General features: G+C 32.0%; 5 protein-coding genes across 5 annotated transcripts; 2 read left to right on the plus strand and 3 right to left on the minus strand.

The window, feature by feature from the left end:
• Positions 1–2,614: 2,614 nt before the first annotated feature.
• LOC138653120 (K(+)-insensitive pyrophosphate-energized proton pump-like) lies at positions 2,615–4,633 on the minus strand. The gene is given in 7 exon segments (XM_069743202.1): positions 2,615–2,781; positions 2,784–2,895; positions 2,931–3,192; positions 3,225–3,384; positions 3,387–3,398; positions 3,401–3,766; positions 3,895–4,633. Coding segments are annotated over 7 exon segments (1,818 nt in total).
• An 8,813-nt stretch (positions 4,634–13,446) lies between these two features.
• On the minus strand, positions 13,447–15,745 carry LOC138653121 (ATP synthase subunit beta-like). The gene is made up of 2 exons (XM_069743203.1): positions 14,969–15,745; positions 13,447–14,874 (listed from the first exon to the last, which is right to left on the minus strand). Exons 1-2 carry the CDS (start codon positions 15,743–15,745, stop codon positions 13,447–13,449), a joined length of 2,205 nt encoding a protein of 734 aa, XP_069599304.1.
• Positions 15,746–15,752: 7 nt separating this feature from the next.
• On the minus strand, positions 15,753–17,294 carry LOC138653122 (ATP synthase subunit alpha-like). Its single transcript, XM_069743204.1, has one exon. The coding sequence runs from the start codon at positions 17,292–17,294 to the stop codon at positions 15,753–15,755; it is 1,542 nt and encodes a 513-aa protein (XP_069599305.1).
• Positions 17,295–21,522: 4,228 nt separating this feature from the next.
• LOC138653123 (tyrosine recombinase XerD-like) lies at positions 21,523–22,362 on the plus strand. Its single transcript, XM_069743205.1, has one exon. The coding sequence runs from the start codon at positions 21,523–21,525 to the stop codon at positions 22,360–22,362; it is 840 nt and encodes a 279-aa protein (XP_069599306.1).
• Positions 22,363–22,373: 11 nt separating this feature from the next.
• On the plus strand, positions 22,374–23,306 carry LOC138653124 (acetyl-coenzyme A carboxylase carboxyl transferase subunit alpha-like). The gene has a single exon (XM_069743206.1). The coding sequence runs from the start codon at positions 22,374–22,376 to the stop codon at positions 23,304–23,306; it is 933 nt and encodes a 310-aa protein (XP_069599307.1).
• The last annotated feature ends 1,154 nt before the right edge of the window (positions 23,307–24,460 follow it).

The raw sequence follows: 24,460 nt of genomic DNA on the forward strand, positions 1-24,460 counted from the left end.
TTGAAAAATAAGGGGATTTTTGTGTGATAGGTGATTTATCTGCAAAATATAATAGTATTGCGGACATGATGGTTGCATATATGGCAAAATCAGTAGATATGAAATCGTGTTATAAAAATAGTAAATATTATCCCGGCAATACCTACTGGAACAACTGATAATGTGAGATTTTTAAATACTATATATTTGTAAAAAATAATTTGAGTAAAAAGAGCGCTTTTTTGCCTAAAATAAAAAAATATTGCGAGAGACTGTTCCTAAGTTGAGGGCTGTGTGTGATAAAAGCATGATCCATTTTGTCAAATATCTTGCAAAATAATATCACATGCATAGAGGAACTTACTGGAAAACATTCTGCAATCCCTTGTATGATGCTCAAAAATATGTTAAAATCAGACATAATTCCCTTTTTTCACTATTAAAGCACAATTTTTTGGGGGTAGCTATTAAAAAATTATTTCATTATCCATTATGTCCTTTTTGTAGAAAAATACGCATTTTTTTGAATGAAAGGCAGATAGAGTATCGTATGATTGAAGCTTTCCCATGGGAGTGCGTTGATAACGTTGAATTACCTCTTTTGAGATAAAGAGCTGTTTTCTACAGACAAAGTGATTTTAGAAGCAATGGATGATAAAAAAAAATATAATTCTCAACATGAATTCTTTGAAGTAAAAAGAATTAGCAATTGGTTTGATCAAAATTTTTATTCACAAGTTGTATACCCAGTCCTTTATGTCAAAATTTTTAGTATCTACGACAAATGTGGTAAGGATTCTACATCTATGAGTTGTGCTTTTCGTCGCATGAAACATCATTTTGATTATATAGGGTGGCTGATTGAAAGAAGAGAATGGCTTGCAGGTAATAATTTTTCACTAGCAGATATGAGTGCGGCTGCGCATATTTCTTGTTTAGACTATTTCGGTTGCATAGATTGGAATATATATAAAGACGCAAAAATTTGGTATATGAGGGTAAAATCAAGGCCTTCATTCGTGAGTATTTTATCTGATAAAATACGTATGTATCCTCCATCTTCGCATTATTCAAATTTAGATTTTTAAAAAAAATGTTTTTTATTAATACTTTTTTAATCTTTATGTGATAAGCTGGAAAAAAAGAGGAAGAAAAATGAAAAATATCATTATGTTGATACTTATATTCAATGTTGGTTTGAGTGAAGCAGGCAAAGTAGACAAAGCTTTGATGAAAGAGGCTATTTCAAGAACAGGCGCTAAAAATTTAAAAAAGGCTAGTGAAAGTGCTTTGGAAAATGCAATAAATTCAACTAAAAAGAAAATTAGTGACAAGGACAATGTTTCAAATAATGAAAAAATATTGAATATATTGGAAAACGAGAAAGAAAGACGTGAAAAAGCAAAGGCTAAAAAAGAGAAAGCAAAGAAAAATTTACATGAGTTAAACAGTGCATTTAACAATGTAGTTGTCGCATTAAATCATGATAATACACGTCAAATGGTTTCAAATACATTGCAACAGGTTCATTCTACAAGTGGTGATATTGCAAATAAGACAAAAGCTACAGCAGTTGCTCAATTGACTTCAACGGGAGAAAAAGTGGTTGGTAATGCAAAAAATGCAGCTCCTGGTGTATTGACGAAAGTTGCCGCTATGGGGAATAGTGCTGTACCGATTACTCATCATTTAATAAATAGAATTAGTGGTAGATAAAATATTCGAGGTAATAGTGAAAAAAAAACTTTTATAAAGTAGTGGTTTGTGTTTTGTGTTATTTTATAGAAAATTTAAATGGCAGTTCTTTAAAAAGAAGCGCGAGATCTTTTGAATTTAGTTTTTTTGATGATGTTGAGGAAATAAGTGATTGTACTCATGAATTTGATGAGCCATCGAATAAACTTGATATAATAAGAGAGGGGATTTATATAGATAGAATATGTAAATACGCTGCATCGATGAAAATAATTAACTTAAACGGTGTGTAGAGGAATAGATAGGTTGATTTTTTAGTATTATATTCCCTCATTTTCCTTTATTGTAGATAATTTTCATAATAAGCTTTGGCTAATACATTTCCTTGGTGCATGTATTCTTCAATAATATCTTTTGATGATTGATGTCTTTTATCATCATCGTAAATGTATCAAAAAATATCGATAATATTCTGGAATCTTATTCCAAACATCATCATCGATTTGTATAAAGGCTTTTAGTAAATTTAAAGATTCATTATCGTATTCTGCTAACGTTACCATTTTATTTAGTTCTTGTACTTGATCAATAATAATATTGATATCATTTTCACTTAAAGATTCTTGTTGAATCATTGTAAAAATATTGGATTCCATAGATGGTATTAACTACGTTGCAATAGAATATCGTTGAAATATTGTATTTTTTGAGCATTTTGCGCTTTTTGCAAGGGGTGACTATTATATGAAGAAACAATTTGTGTCATTGCATACACATTATCAAATACAACCGAAATTGCAGATAATGTAAAGAAAATTGTTGATTTTGACATTTTTTGTGAATTCCTGATATATTATCAATAATAACATGTGATTAATTGTATGTAAATAAAAAAACACACCTTTGGAGTGGTGTGTTTTGTTTTCGTGGACAAAAAAGATTACGATAGTTTTGCTAAAATAGCAACCATCAACAATGCTACGATATTAATGATCTTTATCATTGGATTGATAGCGGGGCCAGCGGTATCTTTATATGGATCACCTACGGTATCACCAGTTACAGCGGCTTTGTGGGCTTCTGAACCTTTTCCACCAAAATTACCATTTTCATATACTTTTTCGCATTATCCCATGCTCCTCCACCAGAAGTCATTGATATTGCAAGGAAAATACCAGTCACGATAGTTCCAAGTAGCATAGCGCCGACGCTGATAAGAGCGTTTTTTTGACTCGAAAATAGGGTTATGATTGTATAAGTGCTAATGGCGCGCAAACAGGCAATAATGAAGGTATAATCATCTCTTTTATAGATGATTTTGTCAAGATATCTACTGCGGCTTTGTAATCTGGCTTTGCAGTTCCTTCCATAATTCCTGGAATTTCTTTAAATTGGCGGCGTACTTCTAGCACGATTTGTCCACCAGCACGGCTAACAGCTTTCATACAAAATGATGAGAACAAATATGGTAACAATCCACCAAGAAGTAACCCAACAACGACATATGGATCCTCAAGGCTAAATGAAATAGTGATATTGCTAAAAAATGCTGCAAATCTTGAGTATAAGCAGTAAATAATACCAATGAAGCAAGACCAGCAGATCCAATAGCATACCCTTTTGTGACAGCTTTTGTTGTATTTCCAACAGCATCCAATGCATCTGTGACTTTTCTAATATCCTCTGGAAGGCCTGACATTTCAGCGATTCACCAGCATTATCCGTATTGGACCATATGCATCAAGAGTGACGATTATACCACTCAATGCAAGCATAGAAGTAGCTGCTATCGCAACTCCATAAAGACCAGCTTGAGAATATGAAAAAATAATACCAAAACATATTACTAAAACAGGCATAGCAGTCGATTCCATCGAAACAGCTAAACCTTGAATAATGTTGGTACCATGACCAGTTTGTGATGCTTCAGCAATGCTGATTACTGGTCTATATGCATAAGATGTATAATATTCTGTAATCCAAACCAATGCTCCTGTGACAAAAATTCCAGAAAATGCACAATTTAGAATGTTATATATGAAAAAGTGGCTAGAAGTGCCAAAAATTTCAGTTTTCATACCAAGCATGTGATCTGTAATGAGCCAAATTAAGAAAATTGATATTGTCATAGTGGCAATTAAGCTTTTATATAGTGCTGGCATCACTTTGTTGTCTTTTCCTAATTTTACGAAAAATACACAGCAATTGAACCCAATATACACACTGCAGAGAGTGCTAATGGATATATCATAAGGTTTTTCATCGTTTGGCCAGAGAAAAATAATCCAGCAAGAACCATAGTAGCAGTGATAGTAACTATATAGGTTTCAAATAAGTCGGCAGCCATACCTGCACAATCACCAACGTTATCACCAACATTATCTGCTATAACTGCTGGATTTCGTGGATCATCTTCTGGTATACCAGCTTCAACTTTTCCCACTAAATCAGCGCCTACATCAGCACCTTTTGTGAAAATTCCTCCTCCTAATCTTGCAAAAACAGAAATCAAAGATGCACCAAATCCCATAGAAATAAGCGCTTCTGAAATTCCCCTGATATTGTTAGGCATAACATGCTCTAATAGCATATAGTAAAGTGCAATTCCTAGAAGAGCAAGTCCTACAACTAAGAATCCTGTAATCGCACCTGATCTGTAAGCAACTGATAATGCAGCAGATAATCCACCTTTTGCTGATTCAGTTGTTCTGATATTTGCTCTAACAGAGACATTCATACCAACATAACCCGCAATAGCAGATAATGCTGAACCTAATAAAAATCCAATAGCACTATATATTCCCAATAACATCCATATGAGGAGCAATAATACTGCACCAACAATTGTTATTGTTTTATATTGTCTATTTAAAAATGCTGAAGCTCCTTCCTGGATTGCTTGTGCAATTTCTTGCATTTTTTCAGAACCAGTATCAAGCTTTAAAATGGATTTTGCCATACACCATCCCGCTAGAATAGCGCAAATACCACAAAAAATAATTAGTGACATCGTTCCCATCTCGGCCTCCTTGTTCAATTAAAAAACGAATTTAGTTTACAAAAAATATGCAGAAATTCAACATACTTTTTTAAACTATACCACAAAATAGTTAAAATTGTATAAATTTTATGTTGCAAAATAGTAGAGTGGGATATAGAATGTTGTTCAGTGATATGTAGGATAGTATGTGATGTTATATGAAAAAAGTTGGAATTTTGCTGTAGTTTGTGGAGTTTTAGGGTTTTTTTTATCTTTTGTTTCATTGCATATTTCATTGTTTTTCATGTTTTTGAGCTTTGTGCTATTTGTAATAATTTTTTTTCTTTATAAAAAACGTAATTTAAAAGATAGCATGCTTTTAAGCCATTATAAGGCGATTTTAGCATCTTCTAGTAGAACATGGGGATGTTGGAGTGTAGATGGTAGTGTGTGTATTGCTGTTTCTAGGGGGTTTAGGTCCTTGTTTGACTTTAATGAAAATGAAAAAATGACGATTTTTGATGTTTCTCAAAAACTTAATCAACAACAAGGAGAAATATTATTAAGCAAAGTAAATGACCTTATTGATGGGGGTGTTGGATTTGAATTAAGCGTTAATCCCATTATGGTAGGTGGAACGTTTGATATGTTTTTTCAAAAAATTATTGTGCAAGGAGTCCAAAGTATTGTAATGTGGGGGAGGGATACTTCAGATTTTACAAAAGAAATAAATTCTTTAAAAACAAGGCTTAATGATGTCATTGATGAGAGAAATATTTTACTTGAATTAATAGATGCTATGGAAATACCTGTTTGGACTCGTGATGAATTACTACAAATTTCGTATTGTAATAAATGGTATGCAAATTCACTAAAAATGACACAAGAAGGTGTGGTAGAATCTAATGCACAGCTGGTTCCAGGCAGTATTTTTGGCCAAGGTTCATCTTTAGCATCAAATGTACAAAAAACACAAAAATCTCAAAAAATCACACAAACTGCAATTTTATTTGATAAAAGAATGAGAATTGAAATTACAGAGGCTCCAATTTCTAAAAATATGGTTATTGGTTATGCAATCGATATTTCCGATAAAGAAGAAGCGGTTAATAAAATTGATAAAATAATTTCTTCTCAAAGCGACGTCCTAGATGCTGTATCTACAGGAATCGCTATATTTAATGAATATCATAGATTGATATATTTCAATCAGTCGTATAGAAAAATGATGTGTTTAGAGGAAAGTTGGCTTTTATCTAAACCTACATTAGAGGAAATTTATGAAGAATTGAGAAATAATAGATTATTACCTGAATGTATGGATTTTCAGGAGTATAAACGCGAAGAAATTAGGTTTTTTGATAATCTCTATGATAGAAGTGAAGAATTATTGCATTTGCCAAATGGGCGAACTATGCGTCTTGTACGTACACCATACTTTTTAGGTGGAGCAATGTTCTTGTATGAAGATATTACTGTTTCATTGCAAATTGAAAGAAAATATAACTCTGTGTTACAAATTCAAAAAGAGGCAATTAATAATCTTCTTGAAACAGTTATGATTTTTGGCAGTGATAATAGGTTAAAATATATTAATAATGAAGGGCAAAAGTTTGTATGTGGTACAAAAGAGATATTTTTAGATAATAAACATATTTTTGATATTTTTGATTTGCAAAAAGATCGCATCATATGTGAAGGTGATTGGAATGAGTATAGATCTTATTTATGCAGTAATTTGACTGATAGAATATTTAAATCCGGTTTAGTGCATCATAAAGAAAATATTTGGCTTGTTGTTTATGTGCCTCTTTCTGATGGATCACATATGCATATTTATTATGATAATACAGGTAGTAGTGTCGCAGATGGTAATTTTCGCAGAAGTGTTGCTGTAATTGAAGATATGTATAAATCATTAATGAATTTCTTAAATATATTTGTTGAAGAGTATAGAGAAATTAATACAGTCATAGTAGATTTCATAGAATTATTGAAAAAACATACATTTGGTGCGCTGAACGAAAAACAAAATTCTTATTGTGATCGTATTGAAGGAGTAGTCGGGAATTTTACAAATAGAATTAATGCATTAATGGAAAATGCAGTATTTGACTTAAATTATGAAAAAGGAGCTTGTGATATAAAATTATTCAATTTATCGGATTTATTACGAAAAATTGTGAAGTTTATTACGGAAGAGTTATATTATAATTTTGTGGATTTGATGATAATTTGTGGGGATGACGTTTTCATATACGGTGATTATGCAGTTATAAAGACTATATTGCATTATATTTTGTTATCACTGTTTTCACTTCCATATAATGATCGCGAAAAAATTTGTATCAATATATTTACGACTTGTGATGCTGATTTTACATATGTACACATGAAATGTACTAATATCTCTACTGATTGGTGTGAGGAATATATAACGCCTTTTGGTGATAAAGTTGCTGAAAGTATTAGATGGAAGAGCAAAAATTCTTGGATATTGCTATCAAGGCATATTCTTAATATGATAGGTGGTAAGTTAGATTATAATTTTGAAAGTATCTCTTCGTGTACATTATCTGTTTCATTTAAAAAATTGAATGATTAATTTAATTGCTACAGTTGATCTTGTATTTGGTCTTGGAAGGGAAGTGGGGATCCCGTGGGAATTCTCTAAAGATTTAGCTTTTTTCAAAAATCAAACCATAAATCATGTAGTAATTATGGGGAGAAAAACATGGTTTACACTAAAAAAACCATTAGTTCATAGGGAAAATATAGTAATTACAAGGAATAATATACAAAATACAAAAACCTTCGATTGTGTCAAAAAAGCAATTTTTTCTATAGAAAATGAAAAAAATATCTATATTATAGGTGGTGCAAAAGTTTATAATTATTGTTTAGAGCAAAAAATGATCGATAATGTTATTTTAACAAGAATGCATAGTAAATATAATTGTGATATACACCTTAATATGAATTTAGAAGATTTTTCAATACCGCAAATATTGTTTTCTGATGAAAAATACTCAATTTTGCGGTATATAGCAAAAAAATCCTGATATATCAATTTTTAGGAGTAATTTTATCTAGAATTTTTATAGTTTTGTATACTCTTGACCAAACTGCAGCTTGCATTTCATTATTTGCTGCATCTATTGCGTCTTTTGCCTTATTTTTGGTTTTTATGCCTTCAACCATCATTTTTGTAATTGCGTCTGACATAGTATGTTGTAATTGTTCAGGTTTACTAGATTGTATTGTAGTTATAAATTCTTTACCGACTTTATTATAAAAATTTGCTTGTGCTGCTATAATCTTTGTAAACATCTCAGATGGGATTTTTATGAAAAAATCAAATTCTTGTGCTAAATCTTGAACTTTTTGAACATTTTCTTCAATTTTTTTAGTAGCATTCATGAGAACCTCTCTAATAATAGTGCATTGTAGCATTTAAATATTAACAAAAGGTTAACAAAAATAAGAAAAAATATAAAATATTGAAATAATTTATTAATGATTGTATGTAATGATTGTTATAGATTTGGAGTAGTTTGGTGTTATTCTTTTTTTTAGTATTATCATTGATGTCATTTAATGTTGGATTTTGTTGTAATTGTAATTCTAACGTACAGTCTTCAGATGATAGCTCTGATGATGATTCTGTTGCTGCTGATAATACCTCTACAATTGTTGAGCCATGTGGTAATAAAAAAGCACAAAAACAAAAGATAATATATTGTATGACAGGTGTTGCATTCAGTATTGGTGCAGGATATAAGAGAGAATATATGACTATTTGTAGTAAAGAAGCTTTTCCAGGTGTTCCTGAGACTATGTGTCTTAATAAAAAAGATACAGAGGTAAAAAATGAGATGGTTGATAATAATCTTAGCTTACATGCATTAATCGGATATGATTGGATTCTTTGTAATACAGTATATTTGGGTGTTGAAGGAGGCGTTGATTGGACTTGTGGTAAAATAAGAGAAAATTTTAGGGAAAATGATAAAATCGAAAATATCGGAAATTATGGTGAATGGTTACCTTATAATATAGCTGAAAATAGAGCTAATTTGTTAAGTGATGTTCAATGTGTTTCAACAAGGAATTTTTCTTTTAATGCTGCTGGTAAAGCAGGTTTTCATGTCCCTTCATGGAATACAATAATATATGCGCTGTGTGGTGTAACATCGTGTGTTAATAAATTTGGTGTGAATCGTTTTGGATTACTATCTCATAGTGCAATGACTGGATTTGTTGGTTTGGGAATGAATAAAAGAATCACAAAATGTTTAAGCCTAAGGGTTGATGGAATTTACTGTTTTCAATCAAATAGCCATATAGGCAAATGTGAATATGTGAAAGAGGGGAAAATGGTAACTCTTGATGGAGGTGCTTTACCAGATGAGGGTGATGCTTTTGATGCAGGACGCTTAACTGCATTTAAAAGTAAGATTTGTGATGATATTCAACAAAATAATTTTCTCGTGAGAGGATATTTTGTCATGAATATTTAGGATTTATTAACTTTTTTGTGTCAAAGTATATGAAAAGGGCAAAAAACAATGGATGATATAAAAGACGATACAAAAAAAGACGATACAAAAAAAGATGAAGTAAAAAAGGATGAAGTAAAAAAAGTCCATAAAAGAAATGATGTTGGAGTTGATTTAGATGTTCAAATTTCACAAAATTTTGAAAAAGGGATAGATAAAATCGTTGAAACTGATTTAGTTGATATTGATGAAAATGATGAAATGAAAATTGATCATCATGTGAATTATGAAGAAAAAATCAGCAGATTAATAGCTAGTGGGCATATGTTTAAAGCACATGACCTAGCAAGAACATTATTTGAGAAAGATCCAGAAAATATTGCGATAAGACAGGCTTATGCACTTGTTTTGCTAAAAACAGGGGCTGCAAAAGAATCTAGAGAATTGATTTATCCTATTTTAGGTATCGAAAATGATGCTACATCAATAAATATAGAGGATGTGAAAAAATCGAAATTTTTAACAACTGCAAATTCCTCTGTAGTAGCAAATATCGGGCATATTTTTAAGGAAGCTTGGAATTATTCTCATAATTGTGAAGATTTAGAAATTTCAAGAGAGCTTTACTGTTCTTCATTTTCAAGAGATTTAGAGACAAAAGCTGGAATGAATGCTGCATGGCTATGTTGGTTGACTGGTGAAGATGAGAGATCTCGTAATATTGTGGAGCAGGTATTACAATTGTTGCCATCTAGGGGATTATCAAAAAATTTCAATGAATTAGTACTTTTGGGACAATCTCAGTTATTGTTGGGTAGAGAAGAGGATGCGATTCGGTTATATGCTGAAGCGATGGAAAATCCGCCAGAAAATTATATTGATATTGTGGGAGAAAGGCTTCATTTGCTCTTTTTACGAGAAGCAGGATTAAAGATAAATAATGATATTTTACAAACATTAACTCCACCCACAATTGTTGTATTTACAGGGTATGCTATTGATCATCCTACATTTCAAGTGCCTCTTTTTCCACAGGAAAATGAAGAATACATAAGAGAATCGATAAAAAGTAAATTACAGGGAATTAATGCAAAAATAGGGTATAGTTCTGCGGCATGTGGTTCTGATATTCTCTTTATTGAGGCTCTTCTTGAACTTGGTGCTGAGGTGAATATAGTTTTGCCATTTGCTATTTCTGATTTTTTGGAAATGAATGTGCGACATGCGGGACCTAGATGGGAAAAGCGTTTTGAAAAGGCTCTTGCAGAAGCGCATACTGTGAATTTAGCTGCTGAGGATAGGTATTTAGGACATGACATGTTATATAGATTTGCTAATCATGTTATGCATGGGAGTGCTGTTATGAGGGGGGCATTTTTAACGACAGAACCTCATTTAATGTCTGTTTGGCATTCACGTACTGATTCTGTTCCTGGTGGGCCAAACGATTTTATCGACAGATGGACAAATATTAGCACACTTCACTTAATAGATCTTGATGAATATACTCCAGAGCATATGAAGGAAAAAACCCCTAGTACAAGCCGCCTTACACCGCATTTATTGTCATTTAATCCATCTATAAAAAATGAACCTGAACGTGTGATAAAAGCGATGTTATTCTCTGATCTTGCGGGATATAGTAAATTGCAGGATGAGCATGTTCCTGAATTTCTTGACTTTTTGTCAAAACTAGAAGGAGCTATGGGAAAAATTAGTGAAGAAATCGAATCTTTGAATACATGGGGGGATGCGATTTTTGCTGTTGCGGATAGTGCTATAAAAATTGCGGAATTTGGTTTAAGATATTGTGATATCGTGGAAAGTTTGGGAAAAAAATATACAAATTTTCCTTTTCCAATAAGGGCGCGTATTTCTTTGCATACTGGGCCTGTTTTTGTTGCACTTGATCCATTTTTAAAGCGTGATAATTTTTATGGTGGTCATATTAACAGGGCTGCACGTCTTGAACCTGTGACGATGGCTGGACAAGTATATGCAACACAACAATTTGTAGCTCTTTTACATTCTGAAACAAGTGGTAAAAAGGATGAAGCTGAGCAACAAGGGATGAAATATCATGATTATTTTGCTGCTGAATATGTTGGGTTAATCTCTTTGGCAAAAAACTTCGGCCATCAAGAAGTATATCATTTAAGATGGAGGCATTATTAGATTTTAACGTTTTTTTAAAAAAAAGACATTATACTTTTAATGTTTTTAATGTGAGTTTTATGAAAAAAACATTGTTTTTAGCGATTTTATGTGCTTTTTCTTCTGATTTTAGTAATGCAGAGGCAGAAAGCAAGTTTTGTGAAAAAGACTCATATAATTTGGATTTACAAAAAAAATATTGTGGATTATTTTGGCAAATCCCCAATACTAATACTTATTTGGGTATTGGTGGATATTTTAAGCTTTCTACACATGTAGATTTATATGGTAGAACAGGCTATATAGGTGATTCATATACTGCTGGGAGGCATTTTTTAGCTACATATAATATTGCTGAGGATTGTCAAACATTTCGTCCAAGATGCTTTATGAGTGCACGAGAAAGTAGGGTAAATATTTCATCTGTGACACAAATTGGTAAAAAAGATTTACGTACTTTTGTTGAAATGGACTTTTTAGGGGATGGTTCAGGGAATACGCTAGTTTCAAATGCATTTACGATGAGGCTTCGTAGGGCGTATGTTTCATATGGTGGATGGCAATTTGGTCAAGATTTTTCAGCATTTGTTGATTTAGCCTCTTTTGCTTCAACATGTGATTTAAATGCTCAAACTGGGCAATGTCAAATCAGACAGGCTGGTGTACGGTATACACATATGTTGAAAAATGGTTTCTCTATTTGTGGGGCAGTTGAAAATGGTGATAGTGAATTTATTGCGCATGATGGATCTGCAGGATTTACTTCATCAAAGCCTATAAAAGAGGCAAAATACAGAGGAATAAATAGTTTCCCAGATTTAATCTTGAAATTTGGATATGATCATAAAAAAGGACATCTTTCATTAAAAGGTGTTTTAAAACAAAATAGTGTAATAGAAAATAATGAGAGTATTTATAGAAAATTAGCATATGGTGTTGATTTTACAGGAGCTTACAATATCGCACAAAAAGTCAAATTTTTTGCTCAAATAGGTTATGGTAGTGGTGTTGGAAGGTATTTTACAGATTTTGTAACGCTATCTACATTTGTGACAAAAGATAAAGAAATGGTTAATAATAACATTTTTCATGGAAGTGGTGGTATAACCGTGTATTTACCTTATAATATATCGACAACTCTTGCATATGGTTCTTGTGTGCAATTTTTTGATAAAAAAATGATTTTTGATAATCAAAAATCTGAAATCACAAAAATGACTCAATCTGTGCATTTTAACATAATGTGCAAAGTATTGAAACGTGTTGATATTGGCATAGAGTATATCTATGGAAATCGTAAAGTAGCTAATTTTAATACATCTGATCCTAAAGATTATAAAAATAGACATTTACATAGATTGATGTTTATGGTGAGAACATCAATGGTATAGATGACATTTTTATAAATTAAGAAATTTTCTAGTGGTGATGGAGTGAGAGTGTGTGATTGCAATTGCTAAAGCATCTGCGGAATCTGCTTTTATGTCTTTTACGCACAAAAGTCGTGATATTGCTAGAGAAATTGCTTCTTTTGTGGCGTGACCATTTCCAGTAATAGCCTTTTTTACATGATTTGCTGTATATTCATATACTTGGAGGTCACATACACTAGGTGCACAAATACATACTCCACGCGCTAATCCTAGTTTTAATGAAGATTCAGGATTTTTATTAACAAAAACTTGTTCTACAGCCGCAACATCAGGTGAGTATTTTTCTATAAATTCTTGTAATTTGAGGAAAATTTCACGTAATCGTTGATATATAGGTTCTGAAGTATCAGTTTTTATTACATGATGTGCTATATATTTTATAGAATTGCCATTTTGGCAAATAAATCCAACTCCAGTAATCCTTAATCCAGGATCAATTCCCATAATAATTGACATTACTGTATACTTTCAACCAAAAATACTACGGAATTAGAAACAACGTTACAAATTCCAGATTTTATAGAATATACAAAATCTTTGCCTTCTGTTTTACGTACAGTAATGTTACCGCATTTTAAAATTGAAATAAATGAAATATAATCTGTTAAAATCGTAAATTCTCCATCTACACCTGGGGCTGTAACGCTAGTTGCCAAACCATCAAAAATATATGCGTTTTGTGTAAGAACTTTTACATTCAATGGTTTCATATATCACACCCCATATTTACTGCTTTTTCATATACTTCTTCAATTGTGCCTGTCATGAAAAATGCAGTTTCTGGCAAATGATCACAACTACCTGATAAAATTGCACTAAATCCAGCAATTGTATCAGATAATGAGACGAATTTCCCCTTCATACCTGTAAATGTTTCAGCTGTTGTAAATGGTTGTGATAAAAATCTCTGTATTTTTCGTGCTCTTGCTACTATTAACTTATCTTCATCTGAAAGTTCATCCATACCAAGAATTGCAATAATATCAAGTAATGATTTATATGTTTGTATGATTTTTTGCACTTCTCTAGCTACTGTATAATGTTCATGACCAACGATTTTTGGAGAGAGCATCCTAGAACTTGAATCAAGAGGATCAACTGCGGGATATATGCCTAATTCTGCGATTTGTCTACTTAGCACGGTAGTTGCATCAAGATGAGTAAATGATGCAGCTGGTGCTGGGTCTGTTAAATCATCAGCCGGGACATAAACAGCTTGAACACTGGTAATTGAGCCTTTATGTGTACTTGTAATTCTTTCTTGTAATTGTCCCATTTCTGAAGTTAGTGTGGATTGATATCCTACTGCTGAAGGTATTCTTCCCAAAAGTGCTGAAATTTCAGCGCCTGCTTGTGTAAATCTAAAAATGTTATCAATAAAGAGAAGAACATCTTTATTTTGATGATCTCTAAAATATTCAGCCATTGTAAGGCCAGTTAAGGCTACTCTAGCACGTGCTCCAGGAGGTTCATTCATTTGCCCATAAACTAATGCACATTTTGAGTTTGGACCATCCTTATCTATGACGCCAGATGCGATCATTTCGTGATAAAGATCATTGCCTTCTCGAGTCCTTTCACCAACACCTGCAAAAACAGAAAATCCACCATGTTGATTAGCGATATTATTGATAAGCTCTTGAATAAGAACTGTTTTTCCAACACCTGCGCCACCAAAAAGACCAATTTTACCACCTTTTGCATATGGACACAAAAGGTCAACAACCTTTATTCCTGTTACTAAAATTTCAGCTTGTGTAGATTGATCTGTTAATGAAGGTGCTTCTCTATGTATTGGAAGTTTTATTTCTGAATTTATTGGACCTTTATTATCAACTGGTTCACCTAGAACATTCATTATGCGGCCTAATGTTGCATTTCCAACTGGTACTTCTATCATTTTTTCTGTATTGATAACTTCTTGCCCTCTTGCAAGACCATCTATAGTATCCATTGCAATTGCACGTACTGTATTATCACCAATTTGTTGTACAACCTCTAATATGACCTTTTTATCGCGTATAATAACCTCAAGAGCATCACATATTCTTGGTTGTGATTTTTCAAATTTGATGTCAACAACTACACCTAAAATTTGTGAAACATAGCCGATATTTTTCGTCATTTTAATCCTCTAATACTTCTGCGCCAGAAATAATTTCTATCAATTGTTGTGTAATAATAGTCTGGCGTGTTCTATTATACGTTATTGCTAATTTAGATATTACATCATTAGCGTTGTTAGTCGCATTATCCATCGCAAACATTCTAGAACTATGTTCACTAGCGGCTGTCTCTAAAAATGCCTGATAAAGTTGAATATGTATGGTATGTTTTATCAGATAATTAAGGACCTCTTGTGGATTAGGCTCAAAAATGTGTAATTGTCTATAATTCGAATGTTGATCATCATCTTTTTTGACAAATGGAAGCAATGTTTGCGTGATTACCTCATATTTTATTGCAGAATGAAATTTAGCATATATAAAAGATGCTTCAGATATCTCGTTTTTTTCAAAAAGCTTGATAATTTCTTCTGCTAAAGATGTAAGATCTTCATATGAAAGATTTGGAATGTTTTTATAATACAATGATACTGTATCATCTGTATTAAGAGCATTTTGTATGCCATCATATGCTTTTTTGCCTATACATATGATTTTTGCTATTTCTTGATTTTTATGGCATAAATTGATGAATTTTTTGGCTTCTTTTGTGATTTGCGCATTGAAAGCTCCACAAAGCCCTCTATCTGAGGCAAAAATTATCAGTAATTTTTGTGGAATGCCTATTTTTTGTTCAAAAAAGAGGTTTTTTTCATCAAGACCCGCAGTATCAATAGTGGACATAATATTGTGGAGTTCTGATGCATATCCGCGCGATAATAGCGCAGATTCTTCAGATTTTCTAAGCTTAACACTAGCTACAATTTTCATAGCAGTAGTGACTTTATGAATTGATTTCACAGTACTAAGCTTATTCCTGAGGTGTTTAAGATTTGCCATAAAAAACCTACTTTTTAAACCTTATCTTAAATTCTTCAAGATATTTAGTACATAATTCATTAAGGGTAGAAAAATCACTTTCATCAAGAGATGCATTTTTTTCGACTTTTTGACAAAACTCTTTTTGATCCTTAATAGAATCAAAAATGTATTGTTCAAATTCTGATACTTGTTCTAAAGGTAATGAATCACAAAATCCTTGAGATCCTATATATATCGATAAAACTTCTTCAAGATTTGAAAGTGGTACATATTGGTCTTGTTTTAATAATTCGACGAGTCTTACACCTCTATTAAGTATTTGTTTTGTACTTGCATCTAAATCTGATGCAAATTGTGAAAAACTAGCAATTTCACGATATTGTGCAAGTTCTAATTTTACCTTCCCGGATACTTGTTTCATACTTTTTGTTTGTGCAGCAGATCCAACGCGGCTAACTGATTGTCCTACATTAATAGCAGGACGAATTCCTTTGTAAAAAAGGTCAGTTTCTAAGAAAATTTGACCATCTGTGATAGAAATAACATTTGTTGGAATATAAGCCGATAAATCACCAGCATTTGTTTCAATAATTGGTAATGCAGTTAAAGAACCTCCTCCTTTCTCATCACTCATTTTTGCCGATCTTTCAAGTAATCTTGAATGTAAATAAAAAATATCTCCAGGATATGCTTCACGGCCAGGTGGTCTCCTTAATAAAAGAGAAATCTGTCTATATGCTACGGCATGTTTTGATAAATCGTCGTAAACAACCAAAGAATGCATTCCATTATCACGATAATATTCACCAATTGTACATCCAACATAAGGAGCCAAATATTGCATAGTAGCCACATCAGAAGCTGTAGCAGCTACAATCGTTGTATATTCCATTGCACCATATTCAGTGAGAGTTTTGACAATTTGAGCAACAGAAAACCTTTTTTGGCCAATCGCAACATATACACAATGCATATTCTGTTTATCATTATCTTTTTGAAATAATCTACGTTGATTTATTATAGTATCTATAGCAATAGCGGTTTTGCCAGTTTGTCTATCTCCAATGATAAGTTCTCTTTGGCCTCTACCTATTGGAACTAAAATATCTATAGCCTTTATTCCTGTAGCAAGTGGTTCATGTATAGATTTTCTATCAAGAATTGCAGGTGCTGGTGATTCAACTTCTTTATACTCTACATCATTTAATGGTCCTTTACCATCTATTGGTTCCCCTAGAGCATTTACAACTCTTCCCATCAACCCTTTGCCTACTGGGACTTTGAAAATTTCTTTTGATCTTCTGACTTTCATACCTTCTTGTACGAGTCTGTCATTCCCTAAAAGGACTATATCTGTTGAATCTGTGCATAAATTAAGCGCTAAACCTTTTACCTCAGAGTCAAAAATAACAGTTTCACCTACTTGGACATTTTGTAGTCCAAAAACTTTTGCAATTCCATCTCCAACTGAAATAACAGTTCCAACTTCTGTAAAATCAGAAGAAGGATCAAAACTATCAATTTTTTGCTTCAAAATAGAAGTTATTTCAGACGTATTAATTGGCATGTATATTCTCCTTACCGAACATTTTATCTATTATTGATGATAGTGACAAATCTAATCTTTTTCCATCACTATCTACTACCATTCCACCAAGTATAGAGCTATCTATCAAAAAATTACACACTATATTTTGTGTATCAAAAATTTCAGAAAAATGTTGCAAAATAGATTGTTTTTGATTTTCTGAAATGTTTTTACTAAAAGTGATATCAAAGATTTTTGTGCCATTTTTTTTTAATAAATATTGTGGATAATATTTGCATATATCATATATTAAGTGTTCTTTGTTCTTTATTGATGAAAAAAAATTCTGTAAAAAAATCGCTAATATTTAGATTTTTTAAAATTTCTAACAAAATTACCCTTTTTGATGAAAATAATGATGCTTGCATAAGAATAATATGAAAATTTGGAATGTTTTCAATAAAATCCAATATTTTTTGTAAATCCTCAGAAACACAGATTCCACGACTTGTAGAGGAATCATACAAAACTGAGGTGTAAGTTCTTATAAGAGAAAAATTATTATTCATATAACCATCAATTAACAATCAACATTCTTAATATACATTTTAATACCATATAGTAAACAGATTATCAATGTATAAGTATTTTTATTGTGATAATATCATAATTCTTATAAATTATCTAGTAAAATTGTGAATTTTCTTGTTTTATCGATACAAATAACTGCTTTTATCACATTGTAATATTGTTGATAATCTGTTGTAATGGAAGATGGTCGTTCTTGATGCTTTAGAACATCAATTTGTATTTTTGTAGTGTTTGGAACAACAATTCCTTTGCAGCGTTTTGGTAAAAATGGACATATCGGCGTAATTGATAGCATTTGAGAATCATGCGGCAAAATTGCCCCTCTGCAGAGTAATTATATGCTGTACTGCCAATCGGAGTAGAGACTATTATACCATCAGCCATCAATTCTGGGATATATATTTTCTCGTCAATTGTGAGTTTTAAATATGCAATTTGAGATGTCATTCTATTAAAATATGCATCATTTATGGCGATTGTTGTGTATATTTCGCCTGTTGCGGTTGTTATTTGTACATTTAGTGGGTGAAATATGAGAGGTTGTGCATTTTCTATCTTTTTTATTAGATCTGTATCTATTTGCTTATTTGTCAAAAACCCAACTTTCCCACAATTAATTGGATATATTGGCGATTTTTGGTATTTATGTAGAGTTTGGAGGAGATGTCCATCACCACCTAATGTTACAATACAGTCTGCTTTTTGAATATCTGATTGGCCGTATATATCGATTAACTGTTTTTGTATGGGGATTGTTTTTTGGCTTTTTGACGAAATAAAGTGAATTTTCATATTTTCCCAAAAAAAACTTAATTATATAAGATGGTTACACAAAAATCAACATAAAGTTTTATATCATTGCAAGTATGACAAATGCAACCATCATATAAAAATATAGATGATTTTTATATTGGGCATATAATGTCGTTTTTTTTGCTTTTGTTGGGATTTTGATTTTTTTGATTTCTGCTGTATTCAGAGGAATTTGTTCTATTATTCTTCCATAATGATCTATTACTGCTGAAATTCCATAATTCGCACATCTAATCATTGGTAATCCAGATTCTATGCATCTTACTTTGGAAATTGCTAGGTGTTGATATGGTTCTTCGGTTTCGTAAAACCATGCATCATTAAGGCAGTGTATTATTATATCAATATTTTGATTGAGTTCCCTTTTGTTGGGGAAAATAGCTTCATAGCATATATAGCAGATTGCTGTGATATTTTCGCTAATTTTCAAACTTTGGCTTAATAGCATCATGTTTGGGATACCTTCATATTTTGGAGTGTGAAAATCGCCTACAATTGATCCTAGGCCTATATATTCAAAAAAGGGTCTAAAAGGCAAAAATTCACCAAATGGTACTAGTTGCTGTTTGTCAAAGAGGAGGATTTTGTCTTTGTATATAGAGGCTATTGAATTATAATAATAACTACCTTGTTTGCGAATTATTCCTGTAATTAGAGGTATTTCTGATGTTTTTAGCTTTAATAATATTTTATCATTCTTTTTTCTAAAGAGATGTGGCATAGAGGTTTCTGGCCATATCATGAAATCTGTGTTTTTATCAATATTTATGGTTTTAAGATATGCTTTAAGATGATTTATTTTTTGTTCTTGCGTATTATTGATATTATGCACATTTTGTTGCACAATTATTGCTGTTTTTGTTGAAAATTCTGTATTTGACATATTGTACGCGCCAAAAATCAACATTTTCACAACTATAGCAATAGATATGATGATATTTTTCTTCCATTGTGTGTTTTTTGATTGATACAAAAAAAATCCTTCACCAAAAAATGCTGCTGAAAGTGCAAATAGCATGCTTGTGCCATATATTCCAACAATTGATGCTGATTGTAGTAAAATCGGTATATTATATAGTGTGTAAGCTGTTATACACCATGGAAAACCAGAAAAAAGGGTTCCACATGCAAATTCTGCTAGAGAGAAGAAAACCGCAAATAAAAGAGGTTTATTATGCTGTTTATGGGCAAAATGATGAATTTTTAGAAAAATTATTGGATATAATGACAAAAAAGTTGGAAATAGAGTTATTACAAATGGCATCAAAAACCAGTGATTTTGTATATCAAAAGTGAGTGGGCACAATATCCACTTGAGTGTGTTGAGGAAAAATGGAAAAATTATCAAAAAAATGGTTTTTGCGCTATATTTATAGGTTGCGTGATAATATAAATATGCAATCCATAAAAAAGTTAACGGAAAAAGGCCATATGGCGCAAAACCATAACTTCCAGCAATTCCAACGCAAATATGTATAATATTCTTCATTTTTTATAAAAAATAAAGGGGAATTCCTTCCCCCAAAAAGCCTAAAATGCAAAGAATGACAATGCTTGTAGTAAATAAGATAAGAACCATGAAAACCATGATTGTGATGATGATGATTGAGCCGGTGAACCTTTCGCAGCCTTTAATGTGACTGGTTCTAGAGACTCTGAGAGTGCTGTTGTGTCAGTAGATTTTAGTTTCCTTGAGAGTGAGTTAGATTCTTGTGGTGCTTGATTTGTAGGAGCATATTCTTGGAAGAATAATTTCATAGCACTTGTGCCACCATCATTATGTCTTGTTACTTCAATAGCTTTAGCTGTTGGTTCAGGTAAAGCTGAATGTGCAGGAGGTGTTTTTTTTCCTTCTGTTGTTTTATCATCTTTTTGTGGTGCTGAAGGTGTAGATGTTGCATTTTGATCTTTTGATGAATCAACTACATCGTCTGAATGTTCATTTACTGCTTCTTCAGAAGATGGAGTTTGTGTGCCACCATCATGTTCTGGTTTTGTTATTATGTTAGTAGTTTCAGCTGTTTGCTCATGTAAAACTGAATCTGCAGGATTTGTTTCTCCTTCTGTTGTTTGATGATCAGCATGTGTATCTGTTTTTGCATCTGGATCTATTGATGGAGGCGCATCAGCTGATTGTGGTGCTGAAGGTGTAGCTGTTATACCACTATCATGATGAGCTGAATCTGAAGGATTTTGTTCATTAGCAGGTGTATCTGTTGATGGAAGTGTATCGCCTGATTGTTGATGTTGTGGTGTGACTTCTGTTGTATGTGGATCTGTTGATAAAGCAACTACATCTTCTGAATTTCCCTTTGCTGGTTCTGTTATTACTGGAAGAGTTTCAAGTGATGTTGCGTTATCTTCTGGTACTGTAGGTGCTGGAATATCCTCTAAATTTGCAGTATCTAATGTTTTTGAAAGTGATACTATCTCCCCTGATTGTGCTATTGAGTCTACCTGAAGTGATGATTCACCAGCAGAAAGAGCTAAGTCTTGTTTTTGTTGAAGAGAACTTACGTCTTCGTCAGTAGCATTTTCGATAATAGGATCTTGGATTTCGTTAGCATGATCTTCTAAAGGATTGATGTCTGCATCAGCAATACCTGTACTAAGTTCCATAGCTTTGACAAATGATAAAAAGGTAAAACACGATAATATTAATATTTTTTTCATAACTGATCTCCATATTTAGGTTATAATATGATATTTTTTATTGTAAAACAACTAAAAATTAATATTTTTTTAATAAAATTATGATAATGAAATGTATTTTTATTTTAATCGTTTTATGTTAGAATGTTTTTACTTATTGAGTATTCTTTTTATAATGTCTGATTATCTGAAGATTTTTTTGGAATTTATTATGGTAGAAAGGAATTTATCGAAAAATACTGTGGAATCTTATCGATTTGACATAAAAGATTTTATGCATAAAGTGAATAAAAGTATTGACGATGTGGAAAGCTCTGATATTGAGGATTACATGATGAATTTGTTCTTATGTGGCAAAAAGCCATCTACTGTTAATAGATGCATGTGCTCTATAAGACGTTTTTTTCATTTTTTGCATGTAAATCAGCATATTTCTGAAAATCCTGCAGAAAAAATTGAAGTTCCACAGAATTCAAGAAAACTACCAAAAATCATTGAAAAAGAGGCAATAGAAAAGATATTATCGCGTTGTGAGATCTCTTTCGAAGATGATGGGTTGAGAGAAAAATTATTAGTTTTGTTGTTGTATGGAAGCGGATTGCGGGTGAGTGAGGCAATTTCATTACTTTGGAGAAATATAAAATATCCATTCATCAGAATAATCGGTAAAGGAAATAAAGAAAGATGTGTGCCTATAGGTGATATGACTTATGAGATATTGCAAAAATGGCAAAATAGATGCCCTATAAAAAGTGATTACATTTTCCCATCTACAAAATGTGGGAACTACATGACAAGACAAAGAGCATTTCAAATCATTAAGAAAATTACGGCAGATAGTGGGATAGATGCTGTTTCTCCACATGTTTTAAGACATGCATTTGCAACCCATATATTGGAAAATGGCGGAAATTTGATGGGAATAAAAAAAATGCTCGGACACAAAAATTTAAGCACTACAGAAATATATATGCATGTAAATCAACGTGCTTTACGTGGTGCTGTCGAAAAATATCATCCATTTGCAGCATTAAATAAGCAAAAATTTTAAGGAGTTAAAAAATGTTAGATTTTGAAAAACCAATATTCGAATTAGAAAAAAAAATTGAAGAATTGCGTAGACTTCAGAGTGGAGACTTCAATATCATAGATGAATTAAAAAAATTAGAAGATAAAAAAATACAACTAATAAAAAAGGTTTACAAAAATTTGACGCCTTGGCAAAAAGTATCAGTAGCAAGACACACACTAAGGCCTCATTCATCAAATTATATAAAAAATTTGATAGAAGATTTTATGCCATTATCTGGGGATAGATGTTTTGGTGAAGATTTAGCTATTATTGCTGGAATCGGACGTTTTAACGGCACATCTGTAGTTGTAATTGGTCATGAAAAAGGTCGTGAAACTGAAGATCGTATAAAACACAATTTTGGTATGCCTCATCCTGAAGGATATAGAAAATGTGTGAGATTAATTGAAATGGCGAATCGCTTTAAAATGCCAATTATCACATTTATTGATACTGCAGGTGCATATCCTGGAGTTGGTGCTGAAGAACGTGGTCAAGCAGAGGCTATAGCGAAATGTTTGAGTGCTTGTTTAAATAGTGATCAACCAATTATTTCAGTAATTATAGGTGAGGGGGGATCTGGTGGTGCAATCGCACTTGCTGCTGCAAATGTGGTGCTTATGCTTGAAAATTCAGTATATTCTGTGATTTCTCCAGAGGGATGTGCTTCAATTTTATGGAGAAGTGCAGAAAAATGCATTGATGCTGCAAATGCTCTAAAATTAACGGCTGCTGATATGATGGAAATGAAAATTATTGATGAAATTATCCCTGAACCATTAGGTGGTGCTCATACTTCTTATGAAGAGGCATTTGATAATATGAGAAATGTATTATCCAAGTATATTGACAATCTTATAAAAATCGATGATCATAAAAAGAATCGTATCGAAAGATTTATGAAATATGGTGGTAGTATTTAAGGGGTAAAATATCATGAAAAGATTGGTGGTCGTGTTTTTGTTAAGTTTATGTGCTGGTGCTTTTTGTTCTGCTAAGATTGCACCAGTTGACATGATAAGGAAAATTGATATCTTGAAGAAAAATAGAGTAAAATTTAAAATTATTGATGTGAGAAATACGGATGAATATATTGTTGAATATATAGATGGTGCTGTTAGTATACCTTTGAGTATCCTTCATACACAATTTATTGATGCTGATGAAGTGTTCGTTTATTGCAAGAGTGGTGTTCGTGGTCAAAAAGCATGCGAGATTCTACAATCTCAATATCCAAGAATGATGATTTCTAATTTGGAAGGGGGAATTGAAGGATGGAAAGATGCAAAATTAAATGTAAAGCAAGTGCGCGATAGTTTGCCTTTAATGAGACAAGTTCAGGTTGTGGCTGGCAGTATTATTTTGATTTCTTTAGCTGCTTCTATATCTAGTCCAATGTATTTGTTGATTACTGCATTTGTTGGTGGTGGTTTGATTTTTCCGGTATAACAGGATGGTGTGGAATGGCTAACCTGCTGAATATGATGCCATGGAATAAATAAATTGTTTTTATAAAAATATATGTTTTTAGCCGCCTTTTGGCGGTTTTTTTTATAAAAAATGATTGCGTTTTATTAAGAATAATGTGATATTGTACAAATAATCGATTTTTTAGGAGGTTTTATGAGAAAAGAGTGTATTTTAATGCTTATATCTTTGACATTTTATGGAAACTGTACTTTTGCTACACATAATCAGTTAATGTCATATAGTGCAGCGTTAGAATCTATATATAATAGTACAGAAAATTTTACTAGCGATTATTTATTATCGGAATTTAAAAAAGAAGATGTAAAATTCACTATTGGTGATATTATGGCTTGGAGAGATAATCTTCCATATCGTTTAGCAAAAATAATAAGTGAAGTGAATGCGTTTTTTAAGGACAAATGGTTGACATCGTGGCAAACTGAATATATGAATGCAGCAATTAGAGGTGATATTAAATATTTGAAGAATAATGAAAAATTTGCTGGAACTGTGAATCCGAACGGGGTTACAGCATTGATGGCGGCTTCATATATGGGAAATATTGAATGTGTAGAATTTTTACTTAAAAATGCTATAGAATCAAAGC

The sequence above is a fragment of the Ranitomeya imitator genome, unplaced genomic scaffold (genome assembly GCF_032444005.1).
Source record: "Ranitomeya imitator isolate aRanImi1 unplaced genomic scaffold, aRanImi1.pri SCAFFOLD_1470, whole genome shotgun sequence".
Taxonomy (NCBI): domain Eukaryota; kingdom Metazoa; phylum Chordata; class Amphibia; order Anura; family Dendrobatidae; genus Ranitomeya; species Ranitomeya imitator.

Coding starts and splice junctions, on each gene's coding strand:
- LOC138653121 (XM_069743203.1), bottom strand. CDS start 15,745: ATGGCAAATCTTAAACACCTCAGGAATAAGCTTAGTACTGTGAAATCA. Junction 14,875..14,968: donor CGACTAACAACGCTAATGAT/GTAATATCTAAA, acceptor CAGAAGTATTAG/AGGATTAAAATGACGAAAAA.
- LOC138653122 (XM_069743204.1), bottom strand. CDS start 17,294: ATGCCAATTAATACGTCTGAAATAACTTCTATTTTGAAGCAAAAAATT.
- LOC138653124 (XM_069743206.1), top strand. CDS start 22,374: ATGTTAGATTTTGAAAAACCAATATTCGAATTAGAAAAAAAAATTGAA.
- LOC138653123 (XM_069743205.1), top strand. CDS start 21,523: ATGGTAGAAAGGAATTTATCGAAAAATACTGTGGAATCTTATCGATTT.